Source organism: Clinocottus analis, unplaced genomic scaffold, assembly GCF_023055335.1.
Source record: "Clinocottus analis isolate CAN_PGR_092001 unplaced genomic scaffold, fCliAna1.0.p SCAF_21, whole genome shotgun sequence".
In the NCBI taxonomy this organism is placed as follows: domain Eukaryota; kingdom Metazoa; phylum Chordata; class Actinopteri; order Perciformes; family Cottidae; genus Clinocottus; species Clinocottus analis.
In genome coordinates this window covers 13,478,370-13,496,850 of record NW_027175943.1, presented here as the reverse complement: position 1 = coordinate 13,496,850, position 18,481 = coordinate 13,478,370, and the positions used below count along the sequence as shown (strand labels likewise).

General features: G+C 46.3%; 1 protein-coding gene across 1 annotated transcript in view; it reads left to right on the top strand.

The window, feature by feature from the left end:
* Window positions 1-18,481, top strand: part of fgf11a (fibroblast growth factor 11a) — a 71,692-nt gene that overhangs the window by 32,947 nt on the left and 20,264 nt on the right. The window contains exons 3-4 of the mRNA XM_068588088.1: window positions 1,712-1,822; window positions 14,891-14,994. Coding sequence (XP_068444189.1) covers window positions 1,712-1,822; window positions 14,891-14,994 — 215 coding nt within the window. The remainder of the gene's footprint in view (window positions 1-1,711; window positions 1,823-14,890; window positions 14,995-18,481) is intronic.

The following is an 18,481-nucleotide window of genomic DNA, read 5'->3' as shown; positions in this document are numbered from 1 at the left end:
AGGCTGGACACCTTTTGCATGTCTCTCTCTCTCTCTCTCTCTCTCTCTCTCTCTCTCTCTCTCTCTCTCTCTCTCTCTCGCTCTCTCTCAATTTCAATTCAGTTAGCTTTATTGGCATAAATGTTGCAACAACAATATTGCCAAAGCATCAAAACACATCAGAAAAATAGAAATGTACAACTCTCTCTCTCTCTCTCTCTCTCTCTCTCTCTCTCTCTCTCTCTCTCTCTCTCTCTCTCTCTCTCGCTCACCCTCTGGCCTCCCCCCCATACTTCTCTGTCCTCGTCCATATTTGATGCGTCTCATTAAAACTTGATCGTGGAAACACTTCAGCATTCTGACATTCCTTCTGATCCACTATTTAGTCTCCCTCAGCACTCGGGAGTGAAATAGCCCTCCGTCTCTCTGCGTGTGCGGCCTGAGAAAACACACACACACACACAAACACACACACACACACACACACAGGAGGTTTGAGGAGGAAACAGCGACTTATCTCCACAGCGATGCCCGATATGTTCCCCGAGACAAATCGGAGTCGGGTGCCTGCGAGCGCACCGAGCAAGCGGCGGCGTTGGTCCTGCAGAGCGAGGCAAACAGACGGCAGGAGACGGTTCATTAAACTTTCAGTATGACGGCTAAGTTGTTGCTCTTGTTTGTTTCTTGAGGTTTTGCCAGCTCACATGCAGGAAATGGAGCTTCCTGCTCTGTTTACGCGCGCTGGGGGTGGACCGCGGGGCGCTTGTGGGTTCATATTTCCACGTATAAGCTACAAGTTTACTGAGGTCACATGATCGCCACCTGCGGACAGAAAAGAAGTACACCGCTTGAACCTTGGGGCCTGGTCACTAACAGCTGCAAGCTAGAGGCGCTAAAGCTGCAAGCTAGAGGCGCTAAAGCTGCAAGCTAGAGGCGCTAAAGACACTTCCATTAGTGAAAAGTATCTGTGTCCTCCCCAAAATGAAAGGGGGTCCTCCTGGGCCCACGCTAGACCCTCACACCAAGTTACATGGTGTGTTTTTTAATTAAGCAAAACTAAAACAACAAATTATACCTATTTAAACTAAACAAATAGCGTAAAAGTCGGGTTACAAGCGGCTCCTACCTTCAGTGGGTGTCCCCACTGTAGCAAGCTAGCGCTGCTGCTAGCTTCCCGCTGTAGCACGCTAGCGCTGCTGCTAGCTCCCCGCTAACTGTTGCTGCTGCTGCCGGCGTCCCCGCTGCCTGAGTCGGGTGTCTAGCCGGGCTGGTCCTGCTCCCGTCGGTGGTTGTCGGGGAGCTAGCGGGGAGCTAGCAGGTAGCTAGCGGGGAGCGAGTGGAGAGCTAGCAGAGAGCTAGCAGAGTCCAGGACACACAGTGCAATAACAACTTGGTTGCCTCAATTGAACCCGTGAAAGATGCTTCTCTTTAGAAGGATCCCATCAATCCTGCTGAAAGCCACAGTCACACACACACACACGCACACACACACACACACACACACACACACACACACACACACACACTCACATGCATTCCAGCGCACACACTTCACTGTTTGACTGTTTCACAGTGCAAATATCAAGACCTGCCACTTGTTAAGTCGATGTGCGTACTCATAGTAAGGGTGCGCATTAATAAAGGCGCATTGACAGGTGTGTGTGTGTGTGTGTGTATGTGTGTGTTCCCAGGTTGCTAACCATGTGTGTTTAACCCTGTGTTTGCTCTGCAGAGCCCCAGCTGAAGGGCATCGTCACACGGCTTTACTGCAGACACGGTTTCTACCTCCAGATGCTGCCGGATGGCACCATGGAAGGCACAAAGGACGAAAGCAGCTCCTTCTGTAAGTGAACAATCAGACAATCAGTTCGATGAAGGATTGTGCGTCACTGGTCTGTCATGTGTACCACCTGCCTCCACGTTAAAACAGGACATTTAAAAGGGAATTGTACATCTCTGGTTTGTAATGAGTAGAGTGAACATGTTGTGGTTTCACTTTTCTCTCCATCCCCACAAACCTCACGTTCATAACGCACTATTTTGGGGCCGACTGTATGCACTCAGCTTGTGACTGCAGTATTTTAAATTCACTTAATGTGAGCAGAGAATCCTCTGAGGATCTGATTCGAGACTTAAAAGCTCTGCCCATTAGTGCAAAAACATGCTGAGATGTACACACACACACACACACACACACACACACACACACACACACACTCTGCGAGGGGTCTTCACCTGGGTGATTACTGACCAAACACGTCAGATCTCCTGGACTCCCTCCAACCCTGCCGAGGAGATCAATATTGTATTAAAGGATATCCCTGATGTGGCAACACAGCATTTTTTTTCTTCTTTTTTTTTCTGTCAAAACACCAGTTTGGATAGAAACATGAAAACATAAAGTTTGCACAATTTGGGATTTACAATCTACAGAGAGGAGAGAAAAAATAAAAATAAATCAGACCTTTAGCCGGTAAAGTTTATATTTCAGCGTTTTAGTGTGATCAGGTAACCTTGAGACATATAACATCATCATCATCATATATATATATATATATATATATATATATATATATATATATATATATATATATATATATATATATTATATATATATATTATTCTAGGTATTCCTAGGAAAGAGTTTATTGTGAACCTGAAAGTTTTGGTGTGACGATCCCTCTGGGAATATTAGCAAATCCTGAGACTCCGCCTCCAGACTCCGCCTCCAAACTCCGCCTCTAAACTCCGCCTCCAGACTCCTCCTCCAGACTCCGCCATGAGACTCCGCCATTAGACTCTGCCTCCAGACCCCACCTCCAGACTACTCCTTCAAACTCCGCCTCCAGACTCCGCCTCCAAACTCCGCCTCCAGACTCCTCCTCCAGACTCCTCCAGACCCCGCCTCCAGACCCCGCCTCCAGACTCCTCCTCCAAACTCCGCCTCCAGACTCCTCCTCCAGACTCCTCCAGACCCCGCCTCCAGACCCCGCCTCCAGACCCCGCCGCCAAACTCTGCCTCCAGACTCCTCCTCCAGACTCCTCCAGACTCCTCCTCCAGACTCTTCCAGACTCCTCCTCCAGACCCCGCCTCCAGGCGGCTGCGCGGTCACCGATTGGCCCGCTCTCACGCCTCCCTCTTACGTAACGGTGAGACCGTCAGCACGCTCGTGTCTTCAGCAATCTGAAATATTCATGGCATCAGACCGCCGGGCGCATCCCAAGCCCCGCCTTCAGTCGCACGTGGAGGCCGCCGCTGCTGCCTCGCGGCGGGATATTAAACACCCGTCAGCGGAGGTCACGTCGCTAAGTGTCCGCGTGGCTCATTGCAGCGATTAATCCATCAACCCCCGGTTCTGGTGCAGCCGGCCCCCGGGCCTCCTGCATCACCACGGCCGCTTATTTATGCATTCGTGCCGCAATCGTTGAGTGATTGACGTGATTGTAAGTATCCATCAGCGGCGCCATCATCTACCTGACTGCATGGAATATTGAAAGGGCAGAAACAGCTGTGTGAGCGTGTAACACACTCACTGTCAGGCTTATCGTCAGCAGGCTGGCCCGGGACCAGCCCGCTTTACATTTCCTCTCTCTCTCTTTTCTTCTATTGCTTCTCCAGCCAATAGAAAACACGCAGTGCGAGCTCTTAGTGCACCACTCTGAATGAGGTTCAATGCATGATTGAAACCTTTGTCGAGACACATTTAACCCGTTGAAAACTGTGGAACCCCAAATCCAGTACTTGTGTTTATTGTATGTATTTGTTCAGCAAAGTCTCGGGAGAAAATTGTGTATCTCCAAAAAAAGAAACACTTCTAAAATAGATTTTGATCATAACTATGAACATCCAGCATGATACGAGTCAGATTTCCCAAGAAAGCCTCCTGGAGCGTCAATAAGACACCTTTTTGGAAAAATTAGGACCTAAGGAATCAGAACCTGCAACAACAATCACAATAAAACAAAGTCTTGTCCTGTTAGGAAGGAGTTTCAGTCAAAAAACTGTGTCGTTCGGTTCAAAAATGGAAATGTATTTTATGCCAAAAGATTGTCTAAATGGGGCATGCTGGGACTTAAAATGTGCGCGGGAGGATTTTTGCACGGTTTCCAAAAGGTTAAGGTCATAAAACAAGCCTTCATGTCATGTCAGTTAATATCTTGCTTTAGTGGGTGCTTTTATGCTATTCCCATATATATTTATGATTAATTATACAACCATAAAGTGGTTGATAATAAACTTGGGGCTTTGTTCCAGCCCCTCGAGGCCTGCGGCCGAAGCCGGTGATCCAGCCTCGATCTTTCATCCTGTTACATGACATGTTTAGTTTTATACGACTAGTCTTAAAGGTTTTTATTAAAAACATTGCGTTTATGGGTCGAGACGTCGTTTGTCTTCGTTGACGATAACATCTTTACTCACAGACCCGACTGTGAAAGTTCATCCAGATCATCTCAGACTGTTTTTTTGTCTTTCGCGGGCGTAGCGACCTCTCGCTAATGAGGAAGAGCTACATGGGCGAGCGCCGCCGCCGCGTGACCGCGGGTCACAGCCGGCAGGAAGTTGACTGGCGTGCGCTGTGCGTGGTTCACAGATACACAGCTGCTTTTATTTGTCTCCACCTCGCAGTAACCGCGTCGTCCTCACGGGGCGCCGGACTATCGGGTGATCCCATCACCTCCGATCCAGAAACTGGATAAGACCCTGAATGCAGCGCGTAACCTTCTGCTCAGGACGCTCCGTGCATGCGCACGCAGACATCACCGGCATGCACCCCCACTGTGGTGTTCGCCGAGAAAAGCCCCCAAAAAAGTGCAGAATCAGCATTAAAATGGGATAAATAATTAACGGTGTGGTTCATATCTGAGTTCCTCGTCCTGACGGGAGTTCTTGGATGAATTTGTGCTACTTGATCGGAAGAAAAACTGCAGCGCTGAAAGTCTCCGAAAGTACAGGTGACCTTTAAAAAGAGTCGCAGGCCTCTCCTCTCTGACCTGTGACCTTGTGACCTTGTGACCTGCTGTCATGACACCAAGCCAGTGACCTGCAGGGAGCAGCGGCGCTACACGCCGCCGCAGGAGGACGCCATGCCCCTCTGACGGCCTCTCGTCACCTCTCCTTCTGGGCTAGCCGGCCGTGCAGCAGCTGCCTTCACCTCCGGAGAGGTCGGTGTCGGGACAAAGGGTGGCAGAGAAGCCCTGCGGGGCCGTTGCAGAGGTTTTTAAAATCTTTTTCAATGGCCTTGCAATACTTTTATCAATTGAAAAAAAGAAGTTGTCCTTTTAGGGCGACATAGGAAGGTGTCAGGAAGCTGAAAAGTGATTGTATATTAAAGAGAAACAGCGAGGAAACGGAGGATAAGAGGATCAGAGAAGGAAAGAGGGCATACGCCAGAGAAAAGCTGAGCGGGAAAGACAAGAAGGGTTGGCAGAGAGAGAGAGAGGGGGAGAGAGAGAGGGGAGGAAGAGAGAGAGATGGGGAGCAGTGTGCAGCAGCTGGCACACAGCTGATGGCTCCTCCATCACTGTGTCTCCCCCCTCTGGTGGGAGGTCAGAGGCGCTGGCCCCGCCCCCCTCTCTCCTTCTCTGTTCTTGGCTCTTCCATCCTGTTATGTAATGAAAGTGGAGGAGGGATGAAAGCGGGGGAGACGAGCACGGCGAGGGAGCCGAATGTGCCGCTGCAGCGCCACGTTGCACGTTTCAGCACTTCATGCGAGTCTCAGCCTCTTCCTTCAAGTGCTGGGAAGACTTTTAGCTTTTCAACGCAGTTTCTTAACATTTAAGCAGCCATAGCTCTTAATGTGTTCCAGCCGGAGAGTGAAATGACGCTTTCAAAGACCTCAAAGTAATGTGAAGGGACAATGTGCCACCTTTCATGCACATTTAGTTGATTGAAGTACTAAATGCTTTAATAAATACTTTAGTCCATAACATTCCCTGCTCTCATATTGTGGAATGCTGTTATTGAAATGTACTGTGGTAGAAACTCTTTACAAAGTCACTTTGGGAAACAACGGTTAGTACTGTGCAAGAAAAAAAAGTGTATTAAAAAATAAAATAGGCTTTGATGCTCAAAAACGATGAGAGGATGTGAAGAAAGTTTGTCCCCGGTGGAGGTTCACGGGAATTACAGCTCCTGCAAACGGGTTTCTCTCCAACATTAAATGTTAATGACTAAATAAACAACAATGAAAGTGGAAGTAATGAAGAAATGAGAGAGAGGGAAGGCAAAAATCGTGGCACCGGCACCTCATGGAGTCATGTCCGGTTGCACGTGGCGGTTGCATCTCTCAGATGCCGAGGCGTCTACGAGCAGTTGCCACCAAATCTACAAAATGCCGGGGCTTTTGCCACTAGTGTTTAAGTCGTAGCACCTCGTAGAGCGCTGGTGTCAGACCCGTTTTCAGTGAGTCACGGGTCTTTGCTTGGGCAAAAATAACCCTGTGCTTTTATTTTGAAGGCAATTTTTAATGCAGCAGAGTGCCGTACTCGCACTCCTCAAAACTCTTTACAGATTGTGATAGTTCGCTGCTGAGTTCACACAGAAAACGAAGCGAGGAGAGAATAAATGCAGCGGGCGAGCGGTGAGGGACGGAGTGATTGAACTGGATTCGCTCTCCTTCTGAAGTCAGTTATTTGCGGAGGAGGAGAGAAAAAGAGAGCGAGGCAGCATGACGGGCAGTTTGACGGAGGAGAGAAAGGGGAGGCGACAGAGAGGGATGGGAGCTGTTGACCCTCTGTGTACATGGGAAGGCCACGACAGAAGCCCGAGGAAGCCACTGAACTCACAGTAGCTCACACTGTGAGACACGAACACCGAAAACAAGCGCTCCCTCAGCCGGATGAGGGGGGTGGAGACGGTGAAGGAGGACCAGAGGATAGAGGAGGCCGAGTCGGAGAGGAGAGGGCAGAATAGGACAAAGATGGATGGACGCTGATGGAAAAGTATTGGCTTCACAGGACGGGGAGAAGGACGGCAAAAGTATTGGCTTTACAGGACGGGGAGAAGGACGGCAGGCGGCGAGGGAATTGAAAGGGAACACATAGAGAAGAGAAATGCATCCAAAGAAAACCACACAAAACAATAGAGATAAGACAAAGGTTGTTAATTCTCCACGAGGGAGGGCGAGGAGACAGACGGCAGCTGGTGGAGAGAGGAGAGGAGACAGATGGACTTTCAGGGAGACGGATGAAGGCTCAGAGGAGTCTGTGATGGAGAGGGAGGCCCGCGGGAGGAGGAGCAAGTTAAACAACAGCAGAGAGGAGGCCGTCGTCTCGTCATCAGAGCCGTCGACCACGAGGGAAATCAGGCGCCGAGCTCGTCTACGAGTCCGTTCATCTGCCGTTGAGTCTCGCGCTCATGTTTCTGTGACGGCGTGCGAACGGAGAGGATCTGAATGAACTGAGCATCCGCTGTGTTTAAACATTATGTTTAAACGTTATGTTTAAACGGGGTGGAGAGGATTCAGGTCCTTCTCATCGCTTTGAACCACCATACATATCGTCATCCTTTGCAAGCCAAGGTTTTTATTATTTTCAAAGCTAATTATTTTATTTTTTTAAATACAAATTTATGGCCATTTATCGACTATGGGCAAAAAAGGTACGATAAATGGTATTTACTATTTATTCATATCCATAGACATACTTACTTGTACTGAGTCTTAATAGTCTTAATGAGCTTTGTCCTCATTCCATACTACGTACTCAAAATAGAGCAAATTCTCAAAATCAAAGAGTGCACACTAAATGATATTCTGACTAAATGATATTCTGACCATGTTAAATTGAGGTCGTGGAGGTCAAAGGTCACGGCGTGATGTCACGTTGCATCATTTCTCATTGAGAGCGGTTCATAAAACACTTTAAATGTCTTCACTGCGAAGACGGTCGGCCGTCCTGTGAGTTCTGCTTTTGGGACATACTTTATAACATTAACTTTATGATATTAGTGTAATTGGTATCTTCTTGTTTATTTTGTATTTGTGCGATTAATTTGAACTTTTTCAAACTGTTTTTGTCATGATTAGACACGGAAGGCGAAGATGGAAAAGCAACTTAACTTATTGATAAATAAAAGCAAACTTTGTCCCTGTTTTAAACCTCGAAGACCAGATCCACTCTTACCTTTCACAATAAAAGCCTGAGAAATACAACATTTGCAGGCGACACTTCCTGTTGTTCATTTGCAACGCCCACTCCTTGTAAAGACCTGAGGTCTTGCACTGGAAGTGGGTCATTTTCCACTGGGCTGGTGAAGCTCGTGTAGAAGCTGCTGAGCCTCTCGCTGACGGTGAGGATCCACCAAAGACTCTTTCAACAAAACGTCTAATATCTTTATTTTCTTGAGCTCATTCGTCAAGCGAAAGACAATTTAGCATCGCGCCGCAACGCAGACGACTCTCTCTCTCTCTCTCTCTCTCTCTCTCTCTCTCTCTCTCTCTCATCTCCACGTCCTCCTTGTTTATTTATTGTGTTCATGATCTCAAGCCTCAAATTGACTTGTGGGATTGATTTGGCGACACCCTCCTCACTCCCCCTTCATTCCGCTCCTCTTCCTCCTCTCCCTCCCTCTGTCTCTCCCTCAAAAGACTTTCCACTAATCCAGCGACCTGCTCTGAGAGAGCAGAGGGAACAGACAGCGAGTCCAAGTGAAGGACGGAGGGAGAACGGGATCAAAAGAGTCGGGCCGGAGAGAACCGAGCTCATAAACCGTCCAGAACGTCGACGTTAGAACTCGAGTTCAACGTTTGAATGCAGGCTGTTTTTTTTGCTTGTCAATCTTTTCTGTTTAAACCTTAATTTCTGCAGGTTAAAATAATATGCTACACTAATATAATTAGTATTATACTAATCGTTCCCAGAAGTCATCAAAGAAATCTGATATAATAGGAATAAGAAACTCTTCCATCATTTACAATACAACATAACACGATCAACATGCTCATCCTTCACTATGTTTTTACAAACATGACGCCACCCATCCTATTCATATTCACATGTTTGTCTTTATTGTCCTGAAATTCAATTGAAACGGTCGCAGAGCTTCTTCCATTCCCTGAATATATGATGGTTATATATGATTATATATAGATATGATGTTTATATATAAATATATGATGTTTTGCTGGCTTGTATCTCATTGTTTTGTCGTCCTCTTGGTGTTATGTTTATGGACCGTAAAGGTTGGCTTACAAGCCGCTTCAACCTTCGGTGTTTGTCCCGCTGTAGCAAGCTAGCGCTGCTGCTAGCGCCCCACTTTGGCAAGCTAGCGCTGCTGCTAGCTCCCCGCTGCTGCTGCTACTACTGCCCGCGTCCCCGCTGCCCGAGTCGGGTGTCGAGCCGGGGCTGGTCCCGCTAGCTTCCGTGGTTGTAGGGGACCTAGCGGAGAGCTAGCAGGGAGCTAGCGGAGGGGCTAGCGGAGAGCTAGCAGCAGCGCTGGCTGGCTATAGCTGTGAGCTAGCGGGACACCCACAGAAGAGGCTTGTAACCCGACTTTTACGGCATTGTCTTTTTTTTTCTTACAATAACATTTTTTAAAAGAGTGACTGTTACAACGCAACAGTCAAGATTACAGGAGTTAATTTATCGTAATCAATAAACGCCCTGGAACTGAAACAAACTAATTTCCTGATGAATCTCTGGCCAGACGCTCTGAGACTCATTGGAGAAGCTCAGCAGAGCCCTGAACCGCTGCCCAGCTGACGGAGCCGTAACGTTGGCTGAAAGCTTTTTAATGCATTAACACAAGAACCCCGAGTGTGTCCCGGTGTCATGTCGGGTCACCGGGGCTGCTGTAAGAGAGAGAGAGGGAACAAGAGGGAAGGGAACGAGGAGGCAGGAGGCAGTCGATGTGCTCGCGCCTCGCTCTATTTGTCATCCCGGCCGCGCTCTTCGGTGACACCTTGTTCATTTGCGAAAGCGACTGTTTGAGATGCAGCGATCGATGGAGCAAACAGAAGCCCTGAAGATAGAGAGGAGGAGACGGGGGAGGGGGAGGGGCTTGTACCGTTTCATTACCACCTTCAAACTGGACCCACCCGTGATGTGTTTAGCACAACTTTCTTCCCTTTTTCGCCCCACACGTTGCAGAAATAGCATCAAAGGTTTTACCTTTTTCTCAAACGCTGCCTGAGAGAAAGGACGAATAAAGTTTTCCTAAATACTCCAATCGGTCTGACCGGGTTTCCGTCTGGTTCAGTTCTGGCCCTCATGGCCATCATTGACTTTCTATCCCCACCTGATAACTCCACTTCCATCCATTATGTTGGCAGAATTTTTGATTTGAAATTGATTTGTTTAATAGCAGCTAATGGCTCCATGAATCTAAAACGTGCTCCTAAGACTTAATTTCTCATCGGTTTATAAGAGATCCGTCATTTTGACAAGAGCGCTGGGACTCTATAATGCTTTCTTCTAATTTGTCAGAAAAAAAAGAAGAAAATTGTATTAAACATCTCTATTTGCTCGTGACTTTAGGGATATTTTATTTTGCTAAAGTCGAGCAGACGTGAGTGCGGCCCTTTCAAGCGTACTTCATGGTCTTCATTGGCAGAGTTTTGTCATGCTTAACCTATAAAATATAGATCAAAACTAGTGTTTTCCAGCTCAAGAACTATTAATAATTTCAAGCTTGACCCAACATGTCAAAGATAGATGGATAGATCAACATTTCAGGTAACGCCGTCTCTTGCCGACCATGATATGCAATGATGGATGCCGCCCTCGTGTCTGTGTTAGCTGTGTGTGTGCAGCTCGAGCTGCTCGGTCAATAAATTCAGCTTTCCATAAACAAGGCAGGGCATGTTTATTTATATAGCATCCTTTTTAAAAACAATACATTTACATAAGAGCGAACGCACACATAAGATGTGGCTTAACAAGGTTCCAGGAAGTCACCAGAGAAATATATTTACATATTTCCCATCAGCCCCAGATAATACCTTGGTGCCTACCTTCAATTAGACACGCCCACCTCGATAAGACACGCCCACCTTCGATAAGACATGCCTATCTTTAATAACGTCAGTGAGCAACACGTTCTAGGGTTAAAGACGTCAGCGTTCTAGGGTTAAAGACGTCAGTGTTCTAGGGTTAAAGACGTCAGCGTTCTAGGGTTAAAGACGTCAGCGTTCTAGGGTTAAAGACGTCAGTGTTCTAGGGTTAAAGACGTCAGCGTTCTAGGGTTAAAGACCTCAGTGTTCTAGGGTTAAAGATGGTAATGTTCTAGGGTTAAAGACGTCAGTGTTCTAGGGTTAAAGACGTCAGCGTTCTAGGGTTAAAGACCTCAGTGTTCTAGGGTTAAAGATGGTAATGTTCTAGGGTTAAAGATGTCAGTGTTCTAGGGTTAAAGACGTCAGTGTTCTAGGGTTAAAGACGTCAGCGTTCTAGGGTTAAAGACGTCAGCGTTCTAGGGTTAAAGACCTCAGTGTTCTAGGGTTAAAGATGGTAATGTTCTAGTGTTAAAGACGTCAGTGTTCTAGGGTTAAAGACGTCAGTGTTCTAGGGTTAAAGACGTCAGTGTTCTAGGGTTAAAGACGTCAGTGTTCTAGGGTTAAAGACATCAGTGTTCTAGGGTCAAAGACCTCAGTGTTCTAGGGTTAAAGACGTCAGTGTTCTAGGGTTAAAGACATCAGTGTTCTAGGGTTAAAGACGTAGTGTTCTAGTGTTAAAGACGTCAGTGTTCTAGGGTTAAAGACATAGTGTTCTAGGGTTAAAGACGTAGTGTTCTAGGGTTAAAGACGTCAGTGTTCTAGGGTTAAAGACATCAGTGTTCTAGGGTTAAAGACGTCAGTGTTCTAGGGTTAAAGACCTCAGTGTTCTAGGGTTAAAGACATCAGTGTTCTAGGGTTAAAGACATCAGTGTTCTAGGGTTAAAGACGTAGTGTTCTAGTGTTAAAGACGTCAGTGTTCTAGGGTTAAAGACATCAGTGTTCTAGGGTTAAAGACGTTAGTGTTCTAGGGTTAAAGACATAGTGTTCTAGGGTTAAAGACGTCAGTGTTCTAGGGTTAAAGACATCAGTGTTCTAGGGTTAAAGACGTCAGTGTTCTAGGGTTAAAGACGTCAGTGTTCTAGGGTTAAAGACGTAGTGTTCTAGGGTTAAAGACGTAGTGTTCTAGGGTTAAAGACGTCAGTGTTCTAGGGTTAAAGACGTAGTGTTCTAGGGTTAAAGACGTAGTGTTCTAGGGTTAAAGACCTCAGTGTTCTAGTGTTAAAGACGTCAGTGTTCTAGGGTTAAAGACGTCAGTGTTCTAGGGTTAAAGACGTCAGTGTTCTAGGGTTAAAGACCTCAGTGTTCTAGTGTTAAAGACGTCAGTGTTCTAGTGTTAAAGACCTCAGTGTTCTAGGGTTAAAGACCTCAGTGTTCTAGGGTTAAAGACGTCAGTGTTCTAGGGTTAAAGACCTCAGTGTTCTAGTGTTAAAGACCTCAGTGTTCTAGGGTTAAAGACCTCAGTGTTCTAGGGTTAAAGACGTCAGTGTTCTAGGGTTAAAGACCTCAGTGTTCTAGGGTTAAAGACCTCAGTGTTCTAGGGTTAAAGACCTCAGTGTTCTAGGGTTAAAGACGTCAGTGTTCTAGGGTTAAAGACATCAGTGTTCTAGTGTTAAAGACCTCAGTGTTCTAGGGTTAAAGACGTCAGTGTTCTAGGGTTAAAGATGGTAGTGTTCTAGGGTTAAAGACGTCAGTGTTCTTGAGTTAAAGACGTCAGCGTTCTAGGGTTAAAGACGTCAGTGTTCTAGGGTTAAAGACCTCAGTGTTCTAGGGTTAAAGACGTCAGTGTTCTAGGGTTAAAGACCTCAGTGTTCTAGGGTTAAAGACGTATTGTTCTAGGGTTAAAGACCTCAGTGTTCTAGGGTTAAAGACCTCAGTGTTCTAGGGTTAAAGACGTCAGTGTTCTAGTGTTAAAGACATCAGTGTTCTAGGGTTAAAGACGTCAGTGTTCTAGGGTTAAAGATGGTAGTGTTCTAGTGTTAAAGACGTCAGCGTTCTAGGGTTAAAGACGTCAGTGTTCTAGGGTTAAAGACGTCAGTGTTCTAGGGTTAAAGACGTCAGCGTTCTAGGGTTAAAGACGTCAGCGTTCTAGGGTTAAAGACGTCAGTGTTCTAGGGTTAAAGACGTCAGTGTTCTAGGGTTAAAGATGGTAATGTTCTAGGATTAAAGACGTCAGTGTTCTAGGGTTAAAGACGTCAGTGTTCTAGGGTTAAAGACGTATTGTTCTAGGGTTAAAGACGTCAGTGTTCTAGGGTTAAAGACGTCAGTGTTCTAGGGTTAAAGATGTCAGTGTTCTAGGGTTAAAGACGTCAGTGTTCTAGGGTTAAAGACGTATTGTTCTAGGGTTAAAGACGTCAGTGTTCTAGGGTTAAAGACGTCAGTGTTCTAGGGTTAAAGATGTCAGTGTTCTAGGGTTAAAGATGTCAGTGTTCTAGGGTTAAAGACATCAGTGTTCTAGGGTTAAAGACGTCAGTGTTCTAGGGTTAAAGACGTCAGTGTTCTAGGGTTAAAGATGGTAATGTTCTAGGGTTAAAGACGTCAGTGTTCTAGTGGTAAAGACGTCAGTGTTCTAGGGTTAAAGACGTCTGTGTTCTAGTGTTAAAGACGTCAGTGTTCTAGGGTTAAAGACGTCAGTGTTCTAGGGTTAAAGACGTTAGTGGTCTAGGTTTAAAGACGTCAGTGTTCTAGGGTTAAAGACGTCAGTGTTCTAGGGTTAAAGACGTCAGTGTTCTAGGGTTAAAGACCTCAGTGTTCTAGGGTTAAAGACCTCAGTGTCCTAGGGTAAAGACGTCAGTGTTCTAGGGTAAAGACGTCAGTGTTCTAGGGTTAAAGACGTCAGTGTTCTAGGGTTAAAGACGTTAGTGGTCTAGGTTTAAAGACGTCAGTGTTCTAGGGTTAAAGACGTCAGTGTTCTAGGGTTAAAGACCTCAGTGTTCTAGGGTTAAAGACCTCAGTGTCCTAGGGTAAAGACGTCAGTGTTCTAGGGTAAAGACGTCAGCGTTCTGGGGTGAAATAATCCAACCGCTGCTGTCCTCTCGCTGCAGCTCTAATCCAGGCGCTTCAGGGACTTTAATTGTCGCGGGCAGCGTTTGGTCGCTCTGACAACGTGACCACAGAGCAGCTGGCGTTTTGTCAGAATCACTCAACTCAGCGTCTCATCTCACGAGCTTTCAGACGGCAGCGGTCTGGAGACGGATCCCTGTACTGCCATGTGTTTGTACTCGCACAAGAGGAGCGCCCGGGAAACAAATGAAGCCCACTTCACACACCAGATCCTCGTGTGTGTGTGTGTGTGTGTGTGTGTGTGTGTGTGTGTGTGTGTGTGTGTGTGTCTGAGCTGAAGCTAGTTTGTATGGAGAGCGATGCACATGAGACATCCAGGGCTCTAAAGCAAGGGGCTCCAGCAGACTGCACCTCACAGCGCTGCTCACTGTGTCGGGACAAGGCCAAGGAATTCAAAGCAGGCTCAGGCCATGTCACTTCATAATGTACCGAAATCTCAAAGCTCTCTGCTAAGCTATGCTCTCTCTCTCTTTATCTCTCTCTCTCTCTTTCTCTCCTCCCCCTTTCTTTCTCCCTAGCAAGGGAGTTCTCCGTTCAGTCTCTCCCAGCTTTGTCTGACCTCTGGTGCAACAAGACAACCAGACTTCATACCGCCTAACTCTGCCTCTCCTAATCCTTCGCTGCCTCACACACACACACACACACACACACACACACACACACACACACACACACACACACACACACGCGCCATTCCCTCCTCTGACAGATATACTGTTCAACAGGGAGGATGAAATAGGAGACAGATGGAAAGCAGTTGTCTCTTTATGCCACGAGGAAGCACAGTGTTTAGAGGAGAGAGTGATTGCTCTAACACCAGTCCTCCCTGTCTGCTTTGTGTTGTGTTTTCTCTCCCCCAGTGCAGTTCAACTTGATTCCTGTGGGGCTCAGGATCGTGGCCATCCAGAGCACCAAGACCGGCCTCTACGTCGCCATGAACAGCGAGGGCTACCTCTACACTTCGGTACGGTCAGCGAACGCAGCACAGCCGGGAGGATGTGTAGTCTTGAGTTGTGGTGCGTGGAGAAGGGATGGTTGTTAATGGCTGGTTTGTCGCACGAGACGCCAACTACTTCTACTTTGGCTTGGTTTCTAAAGGTACTTCTACTTTGGCTTGGTTTTCAAAGGTACTTATACTTTGGCTTGGTTTTCAAAGGTACTTATACACTGGCTTGGTTTCTAAAGGTCAGGTTGGTTTCTAAAGGTTTGTTTCTAAAGGTACTTATACTTTGGCTTGGTTTCTAAAGGTACTTCTACACTGGCTTGGTTTCTAAAGGTACTTATACTTTGGCTTGGTTTCTAAAGGTACTTGTACTTTGGCTTGTTTTTTAAAGGTACTTATACACTGGCTTGGTTTCTAAAGGTACTTGTACTTTGGCTTGTTTTTTAAAGGTACTTATACACTGGCTTGGTTTCTAAAAGTACTCATACACTGGCTTGGTTTCTAAAGGTCAGGTTGGTTTTCTAAAGGTACTTATACTTTGGCTTTGTTTCTAAAGGTACTTATACATTGGCTTGGTTTCTAAAGGTTGGTTTCTAAAGGTACTTATACTTTGGCTTTGTTTCTAAAGGTACTTATACATGAGGTTGGTTTCTAAAGGTACTTATACATCAGACTAGCATTACAGCAGAGTATGCACGTTGTGCTGGTTCTCACCAGGGACAACATATATTGTTAAACACATGTCTCTGTTACATGTTATTGTATTATGTATATTTTCACCTAAACTCAAGGTCCAGTCACTATTTTTTTCTCAAGCTTTCAGCCTCTTCTCACCATCCTCCTCCTGTTCTTCCTTTTCTCTATTTGTTTTGCCAATCTACTGTTTCCAGGGTCATGGTCATCATCAACGTATTTTATTCTTGTCATACTGGATGCAAACGCTAGTCTTATGTTAATTGCAGTCATGTTCATTTGGGGAAATGTCCCCTGGCTGTAGTGTAATAAGTGAGTTAAGTCACCTGACGAGCTGCTCGTTGACTCCTCACCACACACAGCAGCACACGACACAAACCCGGTTTGTTTCTGCACGCTTCTGCAAACGAGAGAGTTCCCCAACTCGCTCGTGCTCTACAGCTCGTGGAGCGGCTCGGGCGCTGCTGCATTGATGTGCAGAGAGGCGAGGCCCAGATTTGAGAGGTAGATGGAAGAGCAGACAAAGCCACAGAGGGTGGATCAGAGTGCACTCTATCAGGATGCAGGGAAAAGCTCTTTTTCTCCTCTTCTTCCCCCACCAGCGCGTCTCCTGGCAAAGTGTGCGAGATCTCGTTTGAAGTGCATCGCCGCGCTCACTTCAAAGTCCATCTGACTGCCTGCACACTGCCGGAGACGAGCAGATACGGGGGGTTTCTCTCGGGTGGAGCGATGGAGAGAGAACACACGGATGCTGATGCGCGCAAAGTGTGTCGCCGCGAGTACAGTACGTGAACCTCCTTCCACTCGCCGCGGCTCACGTTCCCAACCGCGGATAGCAGTGAGATGCTGCGGGAGTCTTGCAAAGTTCAAAGCCCTTCTTTGTTCCAGACGTCACATAACACGACTTAGAGTCTGGTTTTTAACTGAGGCCTTGTGGTTTCCTCATGAATGTACAATCCAAGAGCCCCAGTTTTAAATCTCTGCATGCTTATGCACGACAACAACACAGCGTCCCGCAAAATCTTCTCGACGGCCCGGCGGGAATTTGCGTCTATTTGCACCTCTGCATTGACTTTGTGGGTTCACCAACGAGCAAACTAATGCTCAATATTCACCTCCTGCAGCAACAAGAACAATGCATCATGTGCTCTTCGCGTGTCAGGTGATTCCACCACATGTGCATCTACGACTGTTTGTGTTTACTTTCATTTATAATCAAAGACAAGCACCTGATTCATGTCAACTTTTGTTTTGAGGTCTTTAGTGAAGCCTGTTTGTGTCGGTGTACAGTGTAGGAGAAGAGCAACTATTAGAAATATTAAACTACTCTTAATCACGAAAAGTCCTCAGTAGTGTCGTATATTTAGAAGAAGCCCCGATCCATATTTTAACCTAACTGCAACCCCAAAGCCCCTAATGAGGCCCAGAAAATGGTCCTTGCACGTGTCTTTTCCAGGGCTCAGAACCCCCCTAGACAGTAAGAACCTCCACACACAGAATATAGAGGTTATACTTACCCAGGCTTTCTCCTGACAAAAGAAAGGTGACCCATTTTCACTGAGGGGAAATAACTACAGGGGAGGAGAGAGAGAGAGAGGGAGGGATGTTGGAGAAAAGCCCTCTGAGATGAGAAAGGATGGGAGGACAAAGTAGAGGAGGAATCTTCCCCCGTCTCACCTGAAACCTCCTGCGCTGCTGGTGCTGTGTGCAGGTGTGAACACCAGCGAGAGGAAGCTGAGCAGAAATAGAGGAGGAAGTCGTGGCGCCTCGACACCCTGTTATGCAAGCGTTAGCATGTGCAGGGAACAAAGGGCCCCGCGTTGGCCCCCGAAGGGCGAGGTTTTTTTTTAGCAAGCTGTCAAAAGAAGAAGCGTCAACGTACAAATCTTGCACTCGAACATGTCAACATTTTCTGAAGATGTGTTTTGGTGCCGTCATGTGTTGCTTTGTGCGGTGGAGGCAGCACGTTGGGGCCGAGGGAGACGGGATGGCTGTTTGATTTCTCATGAGCGCTTCCTTAAGTGATCCATAACGACTCGGTGGTTGGTCATGTGACGCCACCGTCGAGCCGCCATCCGGACGCATCCCCACGCGGGTCGGCCCGTGTGAAACGAGGATTAATGAAACCATCATCGTGTAAAATAAAGTTTTACTGCAGATCGTTTTCGGTCGATCTTCAGTAAATAAACATGCGATTTAAAGCTGAGTATGAATGTATAAATCAGCAGGAGGAGAGCTTCCATTCAGTTGCACTGTGACGCGTTCAGCCTTCAGTAAAGATGAGTGAATTAATAAAGTTATTTAGTTATTTCCACAATTCAAACAATAAAATAAAATGACAACAGAGATAAATGAATATCATAGTGCAGGAAGAGACAAAAAGCCAACTGGGCTTATTTGAAGTATTTAAAGTGTGTAGTTTTTGTAGAGAAACTTAAATAAATCCAGTTATTTCCAGGAGCAGTTTTACAGCAATAAAAATAGATATTAGAGAGAATTATAACCCGTTTAACTTCTAACATTATCTCTTATCAGCATAAAATACATCATTAAAACCACAAATTCAATTTTTTTCCCCATCAATAGAAATTCAATCTTTGATTTCTTAATCAATTTAATGATGTGTTTTAATTAAAAACCACTACAGATGACTATAACAAAGTTAAATGATGTAATTTAGAGCTCATGTGTCTTATCCTTTGATCCCTTATGGGGAAGGGGGGGCGGGGGGGGTTAGCATATAGCGGACAAAGGCAGGTGGACGACCACAGGGCTGACACACACAGACAGGAAACATTCCTGCCGCATGTCCTTG